The sequence below is a fragment of the Carassius auratus genome, chromosome 37, assembly GCF_003368295.1.
Source record: "Carassius auratus strain Wakin chromosome 37, ASM336829v1, whole genome shotgun sequence".
Classification (NCBI taxonomy): Eukaryota; Metazoa; Chordata; class Actinopteri; order Cypriniformes; family Cyprinidae; genus Carassius; species Carassius auratus.
The window spans coordinates 15,805,065-15,823,967 of record NC_039279.1 but is presented as its reverse complement, the minus strand read 5'-3'; the positions used below and the strand labels follow the sequence as shown (position 1 = coordinate 15,823,967).

Genomic DNA, 18,903 nt, shown 5'->3' with positions numbered 1-18,903 from the left:
CTGTCACTCAAGTTTTTGAAGATAGACATGAATGTGCATGATACAAACCTAAATTTTTATATTTCATGACTGAAAACATTTTGTAACATGATTTTGATGTGCCATTTACATGGTAATTTTTACAATGGTCTGATTTTAAAATGGGTTTTGAAGGATGAATTTTGAGATTTTATGTTTTCAAGTGATATATAACTTCTGATGATTTCTAAAATGTGATAGAGAAAAAGGCAACGAGGAAGTCTTATTTTTAAACAAAGGTCAAAACTCCTTTTGTAATGTAGATTTCTGAGGGTGCACTCTTGTCATAAATTGATCTATTACTTTTCCTACATAATTTTTAACAAAAAATATTGGTATAATATATATTTGGGAGTCTTAGACCTTTCCAACGATATATAGTTTGTCAAGATTAGATTAAATTTGATTGTAATATAGTATAGTCAACGTAGGTGTCCCGTATACGGGACGGGGTGACATTTAACAGGTTAATGACATGATGCTCATACCAACACACACACACAAAATAAAAAATAAAAAATTCCTAAACCCTATCACCTGTTCTAACTTAAATTGATTAACTTCCTTAAATGTTTAAGTATAATTAACTCAGTTGTACAAGTAATTTCAACAAAGTATATTAAACTGACTGAGCTGAATCTAATACAAAAGTTGAAATTGCTCAACTTAATTTGATGAGTTAATGAGTAGGATAAGTTACTTTTTATTATTATTTATTTATTTATTAATTTTTTTATACTATAAAATTTTTTTTGGCGGAGGGCATAATATCAGGGTAATACAACTGTTTTGCTATCAAAGTTAAGAAACAAGTGTCATTAAAAAAAAAAAAAAAAACTATTCCTGACAAGAAAACATTACTTGTTTGCCACAATGTTACGAATAGAACATTATAGCTTAATATTAAAATCAATATTTTGACAAATCTGATTTATTGCTTGTAAACTTTTGTTTCAATATTAATGTGGTACAGTTTTTGCAAGAGTTTTTGCAAGACTGACAGCTGTATTAATTAGAAAAGGAGCGGTTTTTATTTGCTCTCTTTATGCAGTTTATTCACGATCATTTTTCATTCTGCTAAAAATAACAATGTGAAGTTAATTGTGTACTCAATGTCTTGATTTATTGTAGCTACCACCACTTCTCTCCACTCTCACACGATATAGAAGCAGGATATTATTTTCTCTGTTTACGGATGTGAAGTTAACATAAAAACAAATGACGAAAGCTCCCTCCAAAACCAACCATGCTCAGAGGTTTACTGTAGTGAATAGGGGTAAGATGAGAACCTTGTAAAAATTAATCAATTCTATTCCAAAACCATGTCAACTCAACAAGACTGCCAAGACTACATTTCTTGACATGTGTTGTAGATTTTTGCCTTTTTTAAATTATAGACAGTGTAAATTGTCATTGAACCTTTTTGGGGGGTGGTAACAAAAAACAATGATGTTGAAGACTCATTTTGCAAATTAACAATTGGAACCCCCTATAATTTCTTAATACTGGCTATTAAAAAAAAAAAATTGTTTGACTGTTTGACTGTTGTTGCAAACAGAAATAGGATTAAGCCATTTTACATCCATTGCAACAACAGTTTGCCCCATGAAATACTTGAGAGCACAATATATAGCCTACCGGTATAATAGCTATATTCTTTTGTCCTTAATTGCACTGATGCACAGCACCGACCTTTAAAAACAAATGCTGGAACACCTGACATTTGTTTTAGTGTTTGTTAGAAACGCAATGAACGACCATGAGCCGGATCCAATGTGTCTTCACATTGTTCTCTCCCACTCTGGCGCCCCTGTTAAGTTTTGCGAAATGTATCCATCTTGCTTCCTACCAAAAGAGCATATTTTCTCCTTTTATGGAAATGGCTCAGTGTGGTTCTCTGTGTCTGGGCAGACATGAATCTTTGTTAAACAAAAGAGTGGAGAGTGGTCTAAGAAGAGCTGTAAAGAGTGCTGAGAGGGAAGGACTGTTAGGTAGGAGATGGCAACACATATTGCAAGTGTGCCAATCTACACTATCTTTCAGCCTATCTGAAGTTGTTCAGCGTGGTTTAACAAAGCCATGCTCCATCTGGCATCAGAATCACTTCGGCATTCCACCGAGTGGCCTGCCAGGACAGCATAATGATGCCTCAAATATCCAAACTGATTAAATTGAGGCTCCTGATGCGAGGTGGCATTTTCTGCGCTTTTTGCTATGGTAACCCCTTCAGAGCAATACTGTTTCCCATCTCTGAAGACTTTGAAATCTGTCCACCACCTGCTGCATTGAGCTCAAAGAGAAAGTTTGGTGAATGGCTGTTTAGTTTGTTTTAATAAATGTGAGGTTTGATGTTGATCACCGTTTCTGTTTTTATTCCCCCCTTTTTATTTTCATCATTTTGATTTCAGTCAGCACTGTTCATTTCCTCTGGAGACAGTGTGTAGGCTTCAGTCCACATGGGCTTTTTTTGGTTAATGAGCCTTTGGGAACCTAGAAGCTAAAATTAGGCAAACAAGAAGGAACTGCACTCTTGCATGAGAACACTGTTACACCACAAGATACAGTATCAATGGACTTTATGCTTATGAATGTGGCCTGACCTCTGATCATGATCTGCTAAGCGGAGTACTTGTAAATGATTTTTGGATTAGTGATTTGCTATTCAAAATAGGTCATGATACAAACAGTCTGATATTGAATCGTGTGGGACACCGAGAGCAGGGTAGGCAAATTTTGAGTGAAAGTTTTAAAACAAACCAAAAAATGCCTTGGAAATGGAATCACCATTGGCTAGTCATTTTTTTTTTTTTTTTTTTATCACCAGACTACATTTTTATTTGTATTTTTTATGATAGAACTCAGTAATGTTTGTAGTGCAATAATAGTCTATTTGTAGTGCAATAATACTAATAAAATATTACTAATATTAATAATTATACTACTACTGATAAGCTGGTTGTCTGTTCTTTGTGATTTGCTAAAATCAAAGTGGTAATATTCTATAAAAATAATAATGTAAATGTTATGTAAAGGTAATATAATGGTAATGGCCAGGGGGGCAGGGTTTCATATTTTATTGAAGCACCCCTGGGCGCCGCCATTGGTTAGCGGACCCCAACCTGCTGTTAGCATTCCATTGACTCCCATTCATTTTGGCGTCACTTTGACAGCAAATAACTTTACATCTGAGGTGTTTTAAGACTCCATTTGTCCATTCATTATTTCTAAAGAAACACAAAAATGTATAAAAGGCGGCATTACCTTGTATCTTACGTAGTGACCCTGTAGAAGCAGTTTTTGTAAAAATAGGCTTACGATTGCGTCATAACCTGCGACTCTCTGTCACACAATAGAGAAATTACCGTATGGACAGGAGGAGATGCTCGCAGGCAATCTTTTACTGTCTATGAAGCTATAAGGGGGACGTGGAGGCATGAAGTCAAGGGAGAAGCCCATAGAGAGTCCATAAAAGCAACAGGAAAAAATGATTCAACAACATCTGCAAGATTCGGTGGGTGATTCAGATTTCCTTACAATTGAAAGGAAAGACTTACAATTGTCAGACAGGTTGCTCACGTGACATCGTCAAGCTCACGTGCTCACGTGCTACGTCATCAAGCTAAGTTTGAGTCTGTGCAGTACGCTCGACCACCAGGAAGTGCGTGCTTCTAATTGACTTCACTTGTCTCCGTTGAATCCTATGGGATAACTGTGTCCATCTCTTTTACCGTCTATGGTAATGGATGAGTGCTAGCCAATCGAATTGCCGCCTGTGCATTATTCCCCTCCCACTACTGAATGAACCGGCAGAGTCGCCTGCGTGTTCTTAAAGAAACACTCCATGTTTTTTACACTCAAGTCTGCTATTGATGCAACTACACAGACTAGCTGGGGCATCCAAGAGAAAATATGCAAAAACCTCATCTACTACCAAGTTAACAACACATGTAAACAATCCTGTTTCACCGCCAGTGTCCTGCCAACATGGTGGAGACTGTGATATCGAGGGGAGGGTCTCTGTGCTATGATGACAACTCCTCATTCTCAATAGGAATAATGTGCTTACTCTGCTGTCAAGACACTTGGAGATAAACTCTAAATCGCTTAGTGTGTTCAAGTGTATGCAAGTGAAAATAAATCTGTTCTAAACTTTTTTATCTTTTAACTCAATCATTGGCGAGTGAAACCTAACAATTTATTAGCCAGTGGCTAACAATAGACATTGTTTGGGTGCCCTTGCTTGAAATTTGGTTGCATATGCAAGTGATTTAATAGCATTGTAGAGGGTTGTAATGTCACCATAAAATTAAAATTGACTAGGCCAAATTCCCAATAAAATCAAGTACTGTCTTCTAAAACAGAGTGAATACTTTAATTTAATACAAGGATACAATTAACTTTTGTTGTTTTTTTACAGACATTTAGAATGGACTTGCATCATTTTGAGTGATCAAGTCTTACTTGTCTTCTGTTCCCCTGTCCCCTTGTCTTATTTACACCTCTCATTATTGCTGGTCGATGGCTCCCTATGTCTGTCTGGGAATGATAGATTATCTCAATGTAATGTCTTCATCAAGTATGAAAAGTAGAATGATTTGTTGTTAATCCCTCTTTCAGTGTCAGACAGAAGGAACGATTGAAGCCATATCTATCCTGACTATTGCACAATCGGGGTGTAAGAAAACAGCACATGAAATGAGTTTATGTCCTATTACTTTCAGTCATCAATGTTCCACTTGGAATTCATATGCTTACAAAGGATCATGCATATCTACTCCTGCCTGAGTTTGATTTGAACAGTTATTAGCAGTGATTACTCAGGAGATTTATCAGCTAACCACAGCTAAAGACAATACACGTTTGCTTTTTTGTGCATTTGGTCTTTTTCAAAATCAGTAGTTCACTGGTTCCTGAGTACTGGAAAAATGGAAATAAAGAGCATTATTTAGTATTAGGGATCCACCTTATTAGATTTTTGCCGATATCTGTTATACAGATATTTTTCAAATAACTTTGGCCATTAGCTGATGGCGGTGCCGATACATATACCTATACTAATATAACCAAGTCCCTCTTGTGCGGAAATTATTATTATTTTTTACTTTGGTTAGACAAAAAGTAAGGACATACTTGCAAAACTTTATAAAAGAGGTACATTAGTGCCACAATTTTTACACTTTCTAGTGTAATCAACATATAGATTTTTTTACTAAACAGTAGTCTTAAGCCCTGTCCACATCAAGAACGTTAACTATAATAATAACTACATTACTGTCTATACCAGTGGATGTTTTTGTCTGTTTATTCTAACACACCCACCCACCCGCTTTAACCCTCTGAGGTCTAAGGTTATTTCTGGAGAAGTTTTGTCATTTGTGCTTTTTTCAGTTGCTTATAAACATCTAAATGGCTAAAGTCTAATATCACTGTACAACACACAGCACAAACTGGGCTATAATAATATGTGAGCAGCATGTATGTACATGATTGTGTTTTTGAGAAAACAATGTTTATGTGTGGTTAGTGAAAAACAAAAAAATTTAAATCACTTGAATAAGGCCATCAAACACATAAAGAACATTGGTTCCCGGGACTTTTGAGAACTGGAACTTGTAGCCTAGAATTTTTTTTTCCTAAATGATGTGAAAATCATCTTGTTTACTCACTCAAAGAAAACAATATAGGCCTGCATAATGAGCCTTTCAGTCAGCTTGTGTCACTGAGAGGGAAGAGTTACAAGAAAGAATGTGAGGACAAAATAAATGTATATATTTTTACATTTGTATCTTATTTAGATTATATTTAATTATCCCACAAAATAATTTAATATTCACTTGCGAGTGGAGTTAAACAGTTTATTAGGAATAATCAAAGCTGACTTTCAAAGCTGAATTTTTAGCATCATTGCTCCAATCACACACTGATTTTCTACAAAAAAAAACAAAAAACAACAATATATATAAAAAACAAAAAATATTATTATTATTATTATTAATGTGGAAAAGAGCTGAGTGTAATAATAATAAAATCTTCCTAATCATCGGGAAGAAGGAGGCGGGAACCGGCGGACAATCAAAAACATTTTAATAATTCAAAATAAAACAGCGCATCAGCCCCTCACGGACGACTGATGCGCACAAATAAAAACCAAAACATAAAATAAAGCCCAGGCCTGGTCCTCTCTCGTCCTTCACTGTCGTCGCTCCAGTTTTATATCCTTCCATCTCCTACGTGGGACTCGAGACCGGTGGTGGGTCGCAGGTGTAGCTCATCTCCAATCACTCCACCGGCCTCACTCCTCGTTCCCACGTCCCTCTGCCCCGCCCCACTCGTCACAGGGACGCACATTTAAAAGGACAGGAGCCTATAGGATGCATTTTTAAATGTCCTGTAGTCCTCAAATAACATTATAGTCAAGTCTTGTCTAGTTAACGAAGACGCGGCATAAATTTCATCATAATCTCGTCATCAGATATTATTTTTAGCCTGTCAATGTCTCGTCTTAGTCACATAAAAAAAATTCGTTAACGGATATTTTTTGTCGTTGTCTTCGTTAACGAAAGTCACACCGATTTACATCAAGATTTTGAATGGTATAGTGTATATTGTTACTGAAATTTCATAATGTTTCACTTGATTATACATTTAGTCAGGAATTATAGTTTGGAAAAAGTCTAACTAGTAATATGTTTACACATTATGTGAAACCTAATACAAGTATATCAATAAAAAAAAATATATATATTTACTCATGTTTATGATCTCTGCTGAATAAAGCGCTTCATTGTTTTTTCTGAGGAAATCCAAAACGCAAATCCTGAGGTAAACCACAGCGGATCTTTTTGGGATGATTTATGTCTTATTCCTACCAGCGCGAAGCAAACAGTAAAATAAAAAATAAAAAACATCAAGAACAGTCTGGCTGCTTTGTTTTCATTAGATATAATGAAGGGAGATATAATGCATTAGATATAATGAAGGGGAAACGTGAAAGACTGGACATTGCGTTGTTGCGTTACTTTATCATAGAATATTTGTTTACAGTAGCACTTGTTTAGTTAAAAAGTAGACATGTTTAGCTTTCTATAGATATCTCTCTCATGTCTCTTTGTTGAGTATTCACTGAGTTACGGTTAATTTTAATGACGCGTTTGTAAATGAAGATCAGCGCAGACCAAGGCTGTAGATAGCACACCTTGTTTGTTATCTTTATTTTATAAATGCACAAAGTTTTGTTGTTATTATGTCTGTATACAAATAAAAGTCGACCCTTTACAGATTCGATTGATGTATTGCTCTTATCTGTACGATCAAAACTGAAAGTGTAATTTAAGTTCTTTTCAGGGTTATCAGGTGAAAATGACTCATCGACTCCAGAGGGTTAAATTCTCAAGCTCCTTATAGCAGGATTGATTCGGATTGGGTGTCATTGTTTTTATCATCATCAGATGGAAAAATATTGTTCAGTAAGTGATTCCAACAATATTGTTTTTCTGTGCCTTGATCGTTATAACTGTGATGTGATATCTGATATTGAGAACGATTTTTAGAACTATATCTCTATCGTTATTTTCTATAGTAATCGTTCTTGGTGTGAACAAGCCTTTAGATAACTTTGAGTTGAGTGATAATGTAATCTTATTTTGATATAAATTTGACATCGGTACTTGTTTTGTCTCATATCTCAAGAATTAGTGAGTTATATTTAGGGAGAGGTCAGTTTCTTATACAAAGACACCATTGTTTGTAGAGCTGGTGCCCACATGGATGACGAATCAGAAAATGTGCTGATAGTTAACGTCATTAGTCCAGGCAGATCTACAGATCGTGAGGTCTTATCATCCGCCCATGGGACATTAGTACCCAGCAGGAGTGTGTGAGTGGTAGTAACGCAGTGTATCTGAACAGTCATCTGTCCGCCCCATATCCTCCTCGGGCTCAGTACTCTTGCACTCTTGCACAGATGGTCCATTCTTGCCATCATCTCTGCCACGCTGCCATTTCTAATCAAAGGAGAAAAAAAGATCCAATATTTCCACAAGCAGATCTGCTTGTGCAATGATTGAATAATCAAATTTGCCCAGTGCATGATTAAGAAGTAGATTTGTGGAATGGAACTTGGAATGCAGTGGCGCTAGCAAGGCCATCTGACAAGTATTGTCCAATAAACTGATGTTGTCAATGAAAATGACTCATCGTGTATAGCCAAGATGCACTCCATATGAAGGAATTCATCCATTGATGTGGTGATGAGTTATTGATTGCATTCACAAACCCAGGTATGGGGGATCCTGTCTGATTATTTCAGCAGCTGACACTTTTCTTTAAGTAATCTCACACGCTGTGGCGTTGAATTGAGGTGTCTGGGATTTCAAGAAAAAATAAATGAGTTCTGTGAGATTTCAGTTCTTTCGGAGGAACCCAGTAGCTTTGCTTATGGATTTTCAATCATTTCCTGATGATTTTGTTTCAGATCATTGATCTACTTTTCAAGCAAATCTTAGATATGGTGACCAAATGTGTCCTATTTATGTCTATACTGTATGTAAATATATCCACACATTTTTCAGTTGGCAGGATTTTTGAAAGTTATTAACAGAGCAATAGACTAAAGCAAAGAGTGTGACATAGTTGATATTAAAAGCGCAATAAGCTACCGAATCCAGTAACAAAACATAATAGCTGTGTCCCAGTTCTGAGGCTGCATCCTTCTACGGATACAGACCTCAAAGGTCATGGCTTAGCAGTTTATTTCATTTAGTCATTTTTATCCACAGGTCTAAAGAACTAATCAAAGAGGCCATTCTTGACAATGACTTCATGAAGAACTTGGAGCTGTCTCAGATTCAGGAGATTGTGGACTGCATGTACCCTGTGGAGTATGATAAAGATAGTTGTATCATCAAAGAAGGTGATGTGGGCTCCCTGGTCTATGTCATGGAAGGTAGGTCATGTCAAAGTATTCTTGCTGTTTATTTTACTGTTTTTTACAGCTGTAACAGTTGATTTACAGACAGGACAGTAAACCACAATAGGCTGTGCATTACAGTGATTTTACCTCGGGTATGGGGTGTTCTTTGGAAAAACCTCTTAACTGTGTAACACACGATGCAGTATTGCTTTACTTTGGATACTGAAAATTTAATGGCCATAAATAATTTGTACATGAAACAGCATATATATATATGAAATAAATAAATATATATTTATATATATAACATGTTCACATTTATCATTATTTACATTATTTATTTGCCAGTGTATTAAGTGAATTCAGTTAAAGGCCCAATTTACCTTATTTCACCCTATGTAATAAAAAAGGAGTCAATTAGTGATAGTGGCAGTGATACTTCAGAGGAACTATTTTGGGTTCCCCAGAGAACCTTTCTGTGAACAATTTTTTTTAAATGTCAAGAACATTTAATAATTTAAAGGACATTTTTCCTCTATAAAGACCTTTTTTTTTATGTAAAAGGTTCATAAATGTTAAAGGTTCTTGTGGAACCATCAATGTTAGTTGAACCATTACCATGAACCATTAGTAAGAACCATTACTTTTAAGAGTGTATGAGATCAACCAGTGGGTAACACTTCATAATCAAGTCAAGTTCTGGAGGGAAAACCTTCTTTCCTAGAGTTTGGATTTTAGTTTCTGCTCTCAGTAGATATTAATTACCACTTGGATGTAAATGTAAATGTCCCCCTCGTTAAGTAAATACAATTTTTTGATGATAAAATTTGTAATCGTTCTCATAGGCCTACTTCATTTTTTACAATTTGTTAAATTGCTGACTCTTATGAAAGCATTTCCATATAGTTACTCACAAATCAATTTATTTTCAGTAGAGAGCAGCAGTGTAAACCCCAGCACAGCTTCAAACACCAAACGAGAGTCCGTTACAACAAAAAAAGGTTCTAACTACTGTTTTAGAATGTTTAAATGATACAAAAGGCTGGATTATTATTATTTTTTTGTAATTAAATGAAAACAAAACAGAGATGATTATTATTGGGCCGAGTGAGACTGTTAACCTTGGCCCTCTGGTCTCGGATAATAAGATGGTGGTGAAAAATCTGGGTGTTCGATTTGATAAAGATTTCAAAATTGATATGCAAATTAATGCTGTCGTTAAATCCAGCTTTTTCCACTTGAGACTTTTGGTTAAGGTAAAGATATTTATCTTTTTTAAATACCTTGAGAAAGTCATCCATGCTTTTGTTTTTTCAAGGCTTGAATGTTGTAATTCCCTTTATATAGGAGTTAACCAGAAAGCGTTGTCACGTTTGCATGCAGTCCAAAATGCAGCAGCTAGGATGCTGACAGGCACATGAAAACAAGAGCACATCACACCAGTTCTGTTTTCCCTTCATTGGCTGCCAGTACATTTACAAATAGATTTCAATAGAAATCATGGTTTGGCACCTCTATACCTTACAGATATTCTTAAACGACACATACCTACTAGATCCCTTAGGTCCTCTGATCAGCTACTTCTAACTGTCCCTAGGTCTAGACTAAAACTTAGGGGTGATCGGGCCTTTCGGTAGTTGCACCTAGACTGGATTTCTGTATTCCTGTATTTAGAGCAGCTCCATCTATATTTACGTTTAAAACTCGGCTAAAAATGTATTTATTATTTCAGGCTTTTAATTCTACTGGGTATTGAGGGGTGTCATTGAATATTTTAGTGTTTGTTTTGAATTTATCTTTGAATGTTCTTGGTTTTATTTGTTTTACTTTGTCTGTACAGCACCTTGGACAGCAATAGTTGTATTAATGTGTGCTTTAAAAGTGAAATAAATAGAATGTAAAATGTTTCATACACATTTAAAATTCACCATTACGTGCTGTAGGGTTTTGGTATTTACAAAAAACAGAAGTGCCTAAGTAAAAATATCGCATGAATGGTTATGAATAGGCATTCAAGGGAGGCAGATGTACCATTCTGTTAAGTAGAGCCACTCACTGTGGTGTTTTTTCACAGCACTGCACCCATGAGCCATTTTTGCCTCTCCAAACTAACCCCTGCCAGTCACAACAGGAGGCATGCTCTTTACCTCCAAACCTTTCAGTCTGCTCCCAGTAATGCACACAAGGCAGGTGGCTCACCTCCTCCTGGTGTATTATTGTAGCTGTAGAATATGTGTCGGTAGCTGCCTCTAGCAAAAAGAGATACTAATTTCCTCTAATTTATTGCCTTGCCCTTGTGTCCGCCCTCTCATTTGATTCCAACCCCCCTAAGACTGACTTTTGGCCTCTTCATGAATGTACTTAGTAAGCATTTTTGGCAATTATGTGTACACCCTAATGTGAACTTTGAAAGTGAGTGAATGTGTAATATTAAATGTCAAAATAGTTCACCCAGGAATGAACATTTGCTGAAAATTTACTCACCCTCAGACGTTCCATAATGTAGATGAATTTCTTTTCTCTTGATTTGGAAAAATGTAGCATCACATTACTTGCTCAACGATGGATCCTCTGTAGTGAATGGGTGCCGTCAGAATGAGAGCTGATAAAAACATCACAATAATCCACAAGTAATCAACTCCAATCCAGTCCATCAGAAAATATCTTGTTGAAAAAAGTTGCATGTTTGTAAAAAAAAAGAAAAAAAAAAGAAAAAAAAATCATTTAGATGCTTTTAATTTCAAACCATTGCTTATGGCTCAATACGAGTCCTCTACACATAATATTGCTTATTCTAGTGGAACAAGTAATCTTGTCTGAATCAGACAATTTTCAGTTTAGAAACAAAAACAGTCCATAACAGTTCTAAACAAATATGTAGGCGATTTTGATCTGAGATGACAACAGGGGATGAACTTTTTCACTGGAGGAAGCCTTATCATGGATTACAGACTCTTGGTTAGAAGTAACAGTTTGAAATTAAAATGCCTTGATTAATTTGTTTCTTACAAACACGGTTTTTCACTTCACAAGATGTAACTGATTGACTGGAGTTACTTGTGGATTATTGTGATGTTTTTATCAGCTGTTTGAACTTTCAGTCTGACGGCACCCATTCTCTACAGAGGTTCCATTGGTGAACAAGTAATGTAATACTACATTTCCCCAAGTCTAATTTGATAAAAAAAAAAAAAAAAAAAAAAAAACTTTACATCTCTTAATTTTTATTAATATGCTGAATTAACTTCAGACAGACCCCTTTGGTGCACAGCAGTCTGAATTTGAAGCAATTAAATATTTGAAGCAACAGGTCATCTAGTTTGCTGGGAGGCAACTGAAGGAATTAAAGGTTAGGAACATATTAATCTGTCAGCTGTTAATGTTAAACTCTTACAGATACCTAGATATAGAATATAAGATATAGGAGCAGAATGTATCTCTATTGTCTGACAGAAGTTACTTGATATTTAGTAGGCTTTCACTTTTTCCTGGTGTTGATATGGATTTGATACACATACAGACAGAAATGTATATTTAAAATGTATTAATTGTACTCTGGAAGAAAAATGCATTTGAAATAATTTTCACTCCGAAAATGCTAGTAAATTGAAATGAAAGAAATCAAAGAAATGGCAGTAAATACATTGAATTAAACATGCAATTTAGAATAGAAAAACTGAAGTAGTATTTTCTTGTAAAACATCCTCCAGCAATCTTTGCTTTACTTGTGATATTTATTGTGTCATGTAAGAAATGTGAATACTTAAACTGCTTAAAGAAATGAATGTAATTATTTCTTTTAAGGCCAAACAGAACATTATGGGAGTATCTTTTCTTAAAGTTTTGTACCAAGTGACTTTGAAACCCTGGTTCTATAAAATGATTTTAGTTTTGTTAGATCCACTTCTAATAGTGGCTTCGTCACAGATCTCAGATTGTTGCAGACTTTCCCATCAAAGTGGTGAACAATGAGCGAATCAATAACAGTTTTAGTAAACTGACAACAAAATCACCACATTGTTTTAGTAGAAGGAGTGTTTGGTTTTCAGGCTTATCTTCTGCCCGTCATTTGCAGTTTCATGCGTCACATGCTAAAGCTTTATTAGAAATCACTGAAGTCGAGCCAATGATGAGTAGTGCTGGATTATAAAATATGTTTCAGGTTGAACATCAGTGACATAAACTAATGTCAAAATATTGCACAAGACTTCCTTTCCTGCTTACGTATGAGGACTTGGCAAGAGACCCACTACATTTACAGCACACAAGTGTGATCCAAACAGGAAAGCCTCCCCATTATGCCCTCTGAAGACGGCAGAAGCGAGGATGAAACTGATCTATACTTAGCCATGTGAGATCTGAACACTGAGAGCATGACTTGTTACATTTACTTTGGAAGACGCAGATGCAGTGGATCTCTGCTCTAGAAAACAGCAAGTAACAGTTTCTCCAGTCTTCTGCCAAACTGCCACAAACTGTCCCTGCATGCGATGGTTGCATAGCAACTCCATGAATGCTCACCCGGGGTAGTTTATTTACATCCGCATTAATATACTGTGCCCCACAAACCCAGCATGGGATATTGCGTAAGATTGTCTGAAGTTTAAATCATGTGGAGCACAATATGTGTGAACTATGGCAAAAAAAAACATGTTAGTCATCCGGAAATCTGACTGTTTATGTGACAGATCCAATTCCAGGTGATGAGTTTTAAATGTAAAAATGCATAAAGTGGCTTATTGATTTATTTTGAGTCTCTAATTAGTTTCTATACTTCTTACATGAATTGGTGCATGTCATGGCAATAGTTCACCCAAGAATGGAAATTCTCTCATTATAGATTTACCTTCATGTTTTTCCAAACTACTCCTGCTGGTATTTTCTCCATGGAATGCTATTAAAACATATTTTAGTGAATAATAATAACTCACTTTAATTTCAATTTGGTTCACAGACAAAAATCATATGGCTTTAAGGACTTGAAATATGGTTCACACTTTGAAAGAAAATTATTGTTTTAATCTCTATTATATAAGGATTCTTGGAGAAAAAATTAGGTTAGGCTGATTAAATAATGACAGCATTTACATTTTTGGCTGAACTGTTTCTTTAAGATTATTTGCAAATGGGACGAGGCATCAAGAATGTGACTTCAATCATTTAGTGATCCAGGTTTCGGACAACATGACCTGGACAGTCATGTTTAGAGAGATGGGAAGTTTCTACTCCAGATTAATGCTATTTAGTGATGTATTCTTCATTAAAGGTGACAGATCATTACAATCAAGGTAGAGGGATCAAAAACTTGCCATCATTTGCTCACCCTTATGTCTTCCAAACTTTCTTTGTGTAACACAAAATAAGAAGTTCTGCTGAATAAAGAAAGCAATTTAGATTTGGAATTATTTGAAATAATGCTAGAATTTTCATTTTTTGGGATGGTCCACCAAAAAAATGAAAATTCTAGAATTATTTCAAATCATTCCAAATTACATAATGCATACTGAGACTGAAGTGAGATTGCATCTTAGTGGATTGTAAAGCTTAAAATACCAACAAAACACAGACAAAACACACAGGAGTGTTTACATGTGAGATCTTACAGAGATGACAAGTAGGGCTGGGACAACGCGTCGAGGTCATCGATGACGTCGACGAAAAAAATATGTGGACGCAAAATATGCGCATCGATTCGTCGACCTGTTTTTATTTCTCTTTAAAAACGTTTGCAAAACATTTACCTTATGTGCGCTGAATATACGCGATGGCCAGATGGCCGGTTTTTCTGCATTGATCTTTTTTTTGGCGCCTGTCAAAGCCTTATTTGATCGGTGAGTGATGTAGAATAAAATGACTGCTGCGCCTGACAGGGCGCATACGAGAGAGAGCCCCGGCTGCGCGCGCTCTCACCGTCTTCAAACAACACAAGCGCTTCTTGCTCTCTCTCTCCCTTGTGCGTAATAATCAAAATCATTTAACACGATAGAAAAAGGGTGAAACACCAAAGTTTCACGTGCGCTCGCGCACTCACAGTCTTCAAACTACACGTGCGCTGTCTTGCTCTCTCTCTCTCTCTCTCTCTCTCTCTCTCCCTTGTGCATATTAACCAAAATCATTAGACACGATAGAAAAAGGGCGGAGCACCAAAGTTTCACGTGGAGCATTCAGAGATTTTTTTTTTTTTTTCTCCATGACAGGCTGCTGGCTCCCACTGTTAATTTTTTTTTTTTTTGAAAAGCACTCTCTGTATTAGCTTAAAGGTGCCATATGCAAAAATTGAGGTAAAAATATCCATAACATGACCTACACGCATCAAAAGAATAAGAAGAAATAAGGGCGATGATGTCATTTAAAAAATGTCAAGTTATAGTGCTGCAGCGATATCAACCTTAATTAGCATTAGCATTACTAGCCCCGGCCCGACAGGTGTCGTAATACCAGTTTCGGCCATGGGAGGCGGTATGCGGGCAACATAACCACCAGCCAACCTACAATACACAAATAACTCGCACGGCTTGTGGCCGTGTACTTGAACCTGATGTCAATCATGTGGAAAGTACAGTCCACTAGTTCATTTCAGTTAAGGGAAGAGAGCGTCACCCGCTACAGGGAAATAACCGCGCTCGGAAACACAAATCAAGAGTAAACATCGGCACTGCTTTTAATCACTGGAGACAACTGATGGACCTGAAAGAAATGAGGTTCAACTCCGATCTTGCAACATTTCTTTTGGATTGGTAAGTTAGATGCTGTTAGTATTTCACTAGAAGTTTGTTTTATATGTTTGTGTATTTGTTTTCGGGAAGTTATAACATAGAAATGTATCGAAGGCTGTTCGATAAACGTGCTAATGTTAGCGTTGGCTAACCGTAGCTGCGTTTGATAATTAGCTAACTATAACTTAACGTAACCCATTTTATTATATAGGGCTGTGCATGCCTTTACTCATGTACATCTCATCAGTAAAGACGCTCCTGTAATTAGAAGTATATCTCCAGCACGTGTGTTCAGATCAGGGCTGCCAGGTTTTCACAACAAATCCTGCCCAGTTGCTTCTCAAAACTAGCCCAATCCCGCTTCCAGAAGGTTCCCCGATAAAACATTGCTTCCCGGGGTTAAAATATACGTTTTTTAGCAGGGTTGCCTTGGTATAATTCGCATTTTAGGGGCTAAAGATCACGTTATTTGTATTGGGGTCGCTGCGACCCGCAGACATGAAAAACAACCACCACAGACTTGGCAACACTGGTTGGCATTTACTACACAGAGCCGTAGTCTACCGACAACTAACACAAAATCGCTTTCAAAATCGACAAAGAATCGCCTGCGATTTTAACATCGATTTTGTGTAGATTGTCAGTGAACTGCCGCTCCACCTGAACCAGTGTTGCCAAGTCTGCGGTTGTTTTTCATGTCCGCGGTTTGAAGCAATCACAATACCAATAACGTGATATTTAGCCCCTAAAATGCTAATTTTACCAGGGAAACCCTTCCCAGAAATGTATATTTTAACCCCGGGAAGCAATTTTTATCGGGGAACCTTCCGGAAATGCGATTGGGCTAGTTTTGGACTAGTTTTAAGAAGCAACTGGGCAGGATTTGTTGTGAAAACCTGGCAACCCTGATCTGAATGCACAGGCTGGAGATATACTTCTAATTACAGGAGCGTCTTTACTGATGAGATGTGCATGAAAATCGCATTCGATTTTTTGCACAGCCCTATTATTATGTCATAACGAACCTGCTCTGCCTAGTCTGTTGGTCTCCGTGTCCTCTTTGCTTCGTGGTTTTTCTGTGCGTGAAAAAATTGATGTGTGGCATGAAAGCGTGTGAAAAGAGTCAATTGCGTGTGTCTCACGGTGAATGCTTGAGAGTTGGCACATTAGTTTCCAAGCAGAATAAAGGACAGGTTGATTATTGCTGTTTAGCGTTTGTGTTAATCTATGATGTGTCCCTGTTTACGTACAGGGACATAAAAAATAAATTAAAAGTGATACGTGGACCAAGGTGTCTGAGATTGTTCATTTTAAGTAAAGGATCCTATTATTTCGTCCACAACAATATTTAATGAGGTTAACTTATAACTCCTTGTGGTTAGTCTGCACGAGATCAACAAGCTTGTATGCTTTGCGGCCGCTTTAAATACAAAATAAGCATTCGATCTACGTTAGAGCGTCTGAGCGCTCACAAATCTTTCTGCAGCATCGTGAGCAGAGCGTCAAGAGCGATTTTTGACGCTCTCGACGCCGGCGGTGTGAACGCACAGTTAGGCTTCGGCTATGGCTGTAGTGTTGTTGTGAAAGTAGGGGCGGAGCATAGAGACTATGCCGTTTCTCGTTTGTTAATCTAGAGTAGACCAATTCACTGTATTGAGGCATACTGCCCCAATCTGTTATGGAATGTGCAGTATGACTTGATTTTTTTTGCCAAACATTACAGATGGCACCTTTAAAGCCCTCAAGTTTACATTGGTTACTGTATTCGTTCAATTGCTCTAAACAAGTATTTTGGGTGACCTTTTTTATTGAATGCTAGACATTAAGTTGATGTTATTTTCATCTGAAAGAACTTTTTTCAGTAAGCTAGGCCCTATGTGTTCAGTAAGCTTGTTTCAGTAAGCTATGTGTTTTCAAGGCTTCAAGGTTTTATTGAATGCTATCTCTATACAAGTGCAAAGTAATGCATTCTTAGTCAGTCTTTTATTTTGTAATTTTAAGAGCAATAAACATATATTGCAATGTTAAGGAATTCATGTTTTTTTTCATTCAGATATGTAAATCAACATGTATAAATTGTTAGTAGTCAATTAATGGGGAGATAATCGAAATCGAATCGTTCTGAAAAAATTAATCGTTAGATTAATTGATGCATCGAAAAAATAATCGCTAGATTAATCGTTTAAAAAATAATCGTTTATACCAGCCCTAATGACAAGTGCCATAAATCAATCAGATTAGCCTTCTTTAAAAACAAACGTGACATGGCCTTAGAAAATATTTCATAAAATTCATAGTTTTACAGATTAGATTATGACATTTTTTTAATAAAAAAAGAACTCACCTTCATGTCACCCTCATGCTTTTTAATAAAAGTTAATAACTCACCCTCATGTCGTTCCAAACCTGTGACACCTCCGTTCATCTTCGGAACACAGTTTAAGAAATTTTTGATTGAGTCATAAACATCATCAAGGTGGTCCATGTGACATCAGAGGGTCAGTTAAAATAACAAAAATAAAAAAAATTACGACTTTATTCAGCAAAGTCTTCTCTTCCAGGTCTGTTGTGAGTGTGTTCACGACGCTGCTGTTGTATGACGCTGCTGACGTGCTATCTTTGTTATTGGGTGCACCAGAAAACACATCAGCAGCGTCATACGCAGCAGAGTCATTAATGGCATAATTTTGGTTTTTGGGTGAACTAACCCTTTAAGCTGTGTCACCTTGTTAGCCTGTGTATTTAAGTTCTTGTGTTTTCAGTACTTGTTGTCCGGTCTCGTCTATGTTATTTTAGTGTTGTGTCTACACTACCCTGTGTTTTGGATTACCCTTTTGTTTGATTAAGGACTTTTGGAACGTTTATTTTCTTCCTCCTGCCTTTGTATTCAACTACTTGCTGACATGAGTAAATAACAATAGTATTGAAGAAATAAATCAGTCAGTGATTACACTGGATTCAGTGCCATGCGAAGTTTAAGAAAACTCTTACAAATAATTGAAATTGTTCTGTTTGTAATTTCATGAACGACTACACTGCTATCATACTATTGAATTATTCATTCAGTTAGTCTATAACATGTTGATGATTGGCAGGAAACAGAACCTGGGGTGCTGCAGCAAAACAATTATTACACTTCCAAAACAGAGGAATTAATTTTGAGAGACGTCTGGGGTGAAGAATGATATAGATCCAGTTTAATAAAGTGATGCTTTTATAATGTGCTCTATACAGTGTTCCTGTGGCTCAAGTGGTAGA

At 36.5% G+C, this 18,903-nt stretch overlaps 1 protein-coding gene across 2 annotated transcripts in view; it reads left to right on the top strand.

Annotated features, from left to right (window-relative positions):
* Positions 1–18,903, top strand: part of LOC113056342 (cGMP-dependent protein kinase 1-like) — a 159,285-nt gene that overhangs the window by 7,679 nt on the left and 132,703 nt on the right. For both annotated transcript variants that reach the window (XM_026223076.1, XM_026223075.1), the window contains exon 2: positions 8,796–8,962. In XM_026223076.1, the coding sequence (XP_026078861.1) occupies positions 8,796–8,962 (167 nt within the window). The remainder of the gene's footprint in view (positions 1–8,795; positions 8,963–18,903) is intronic.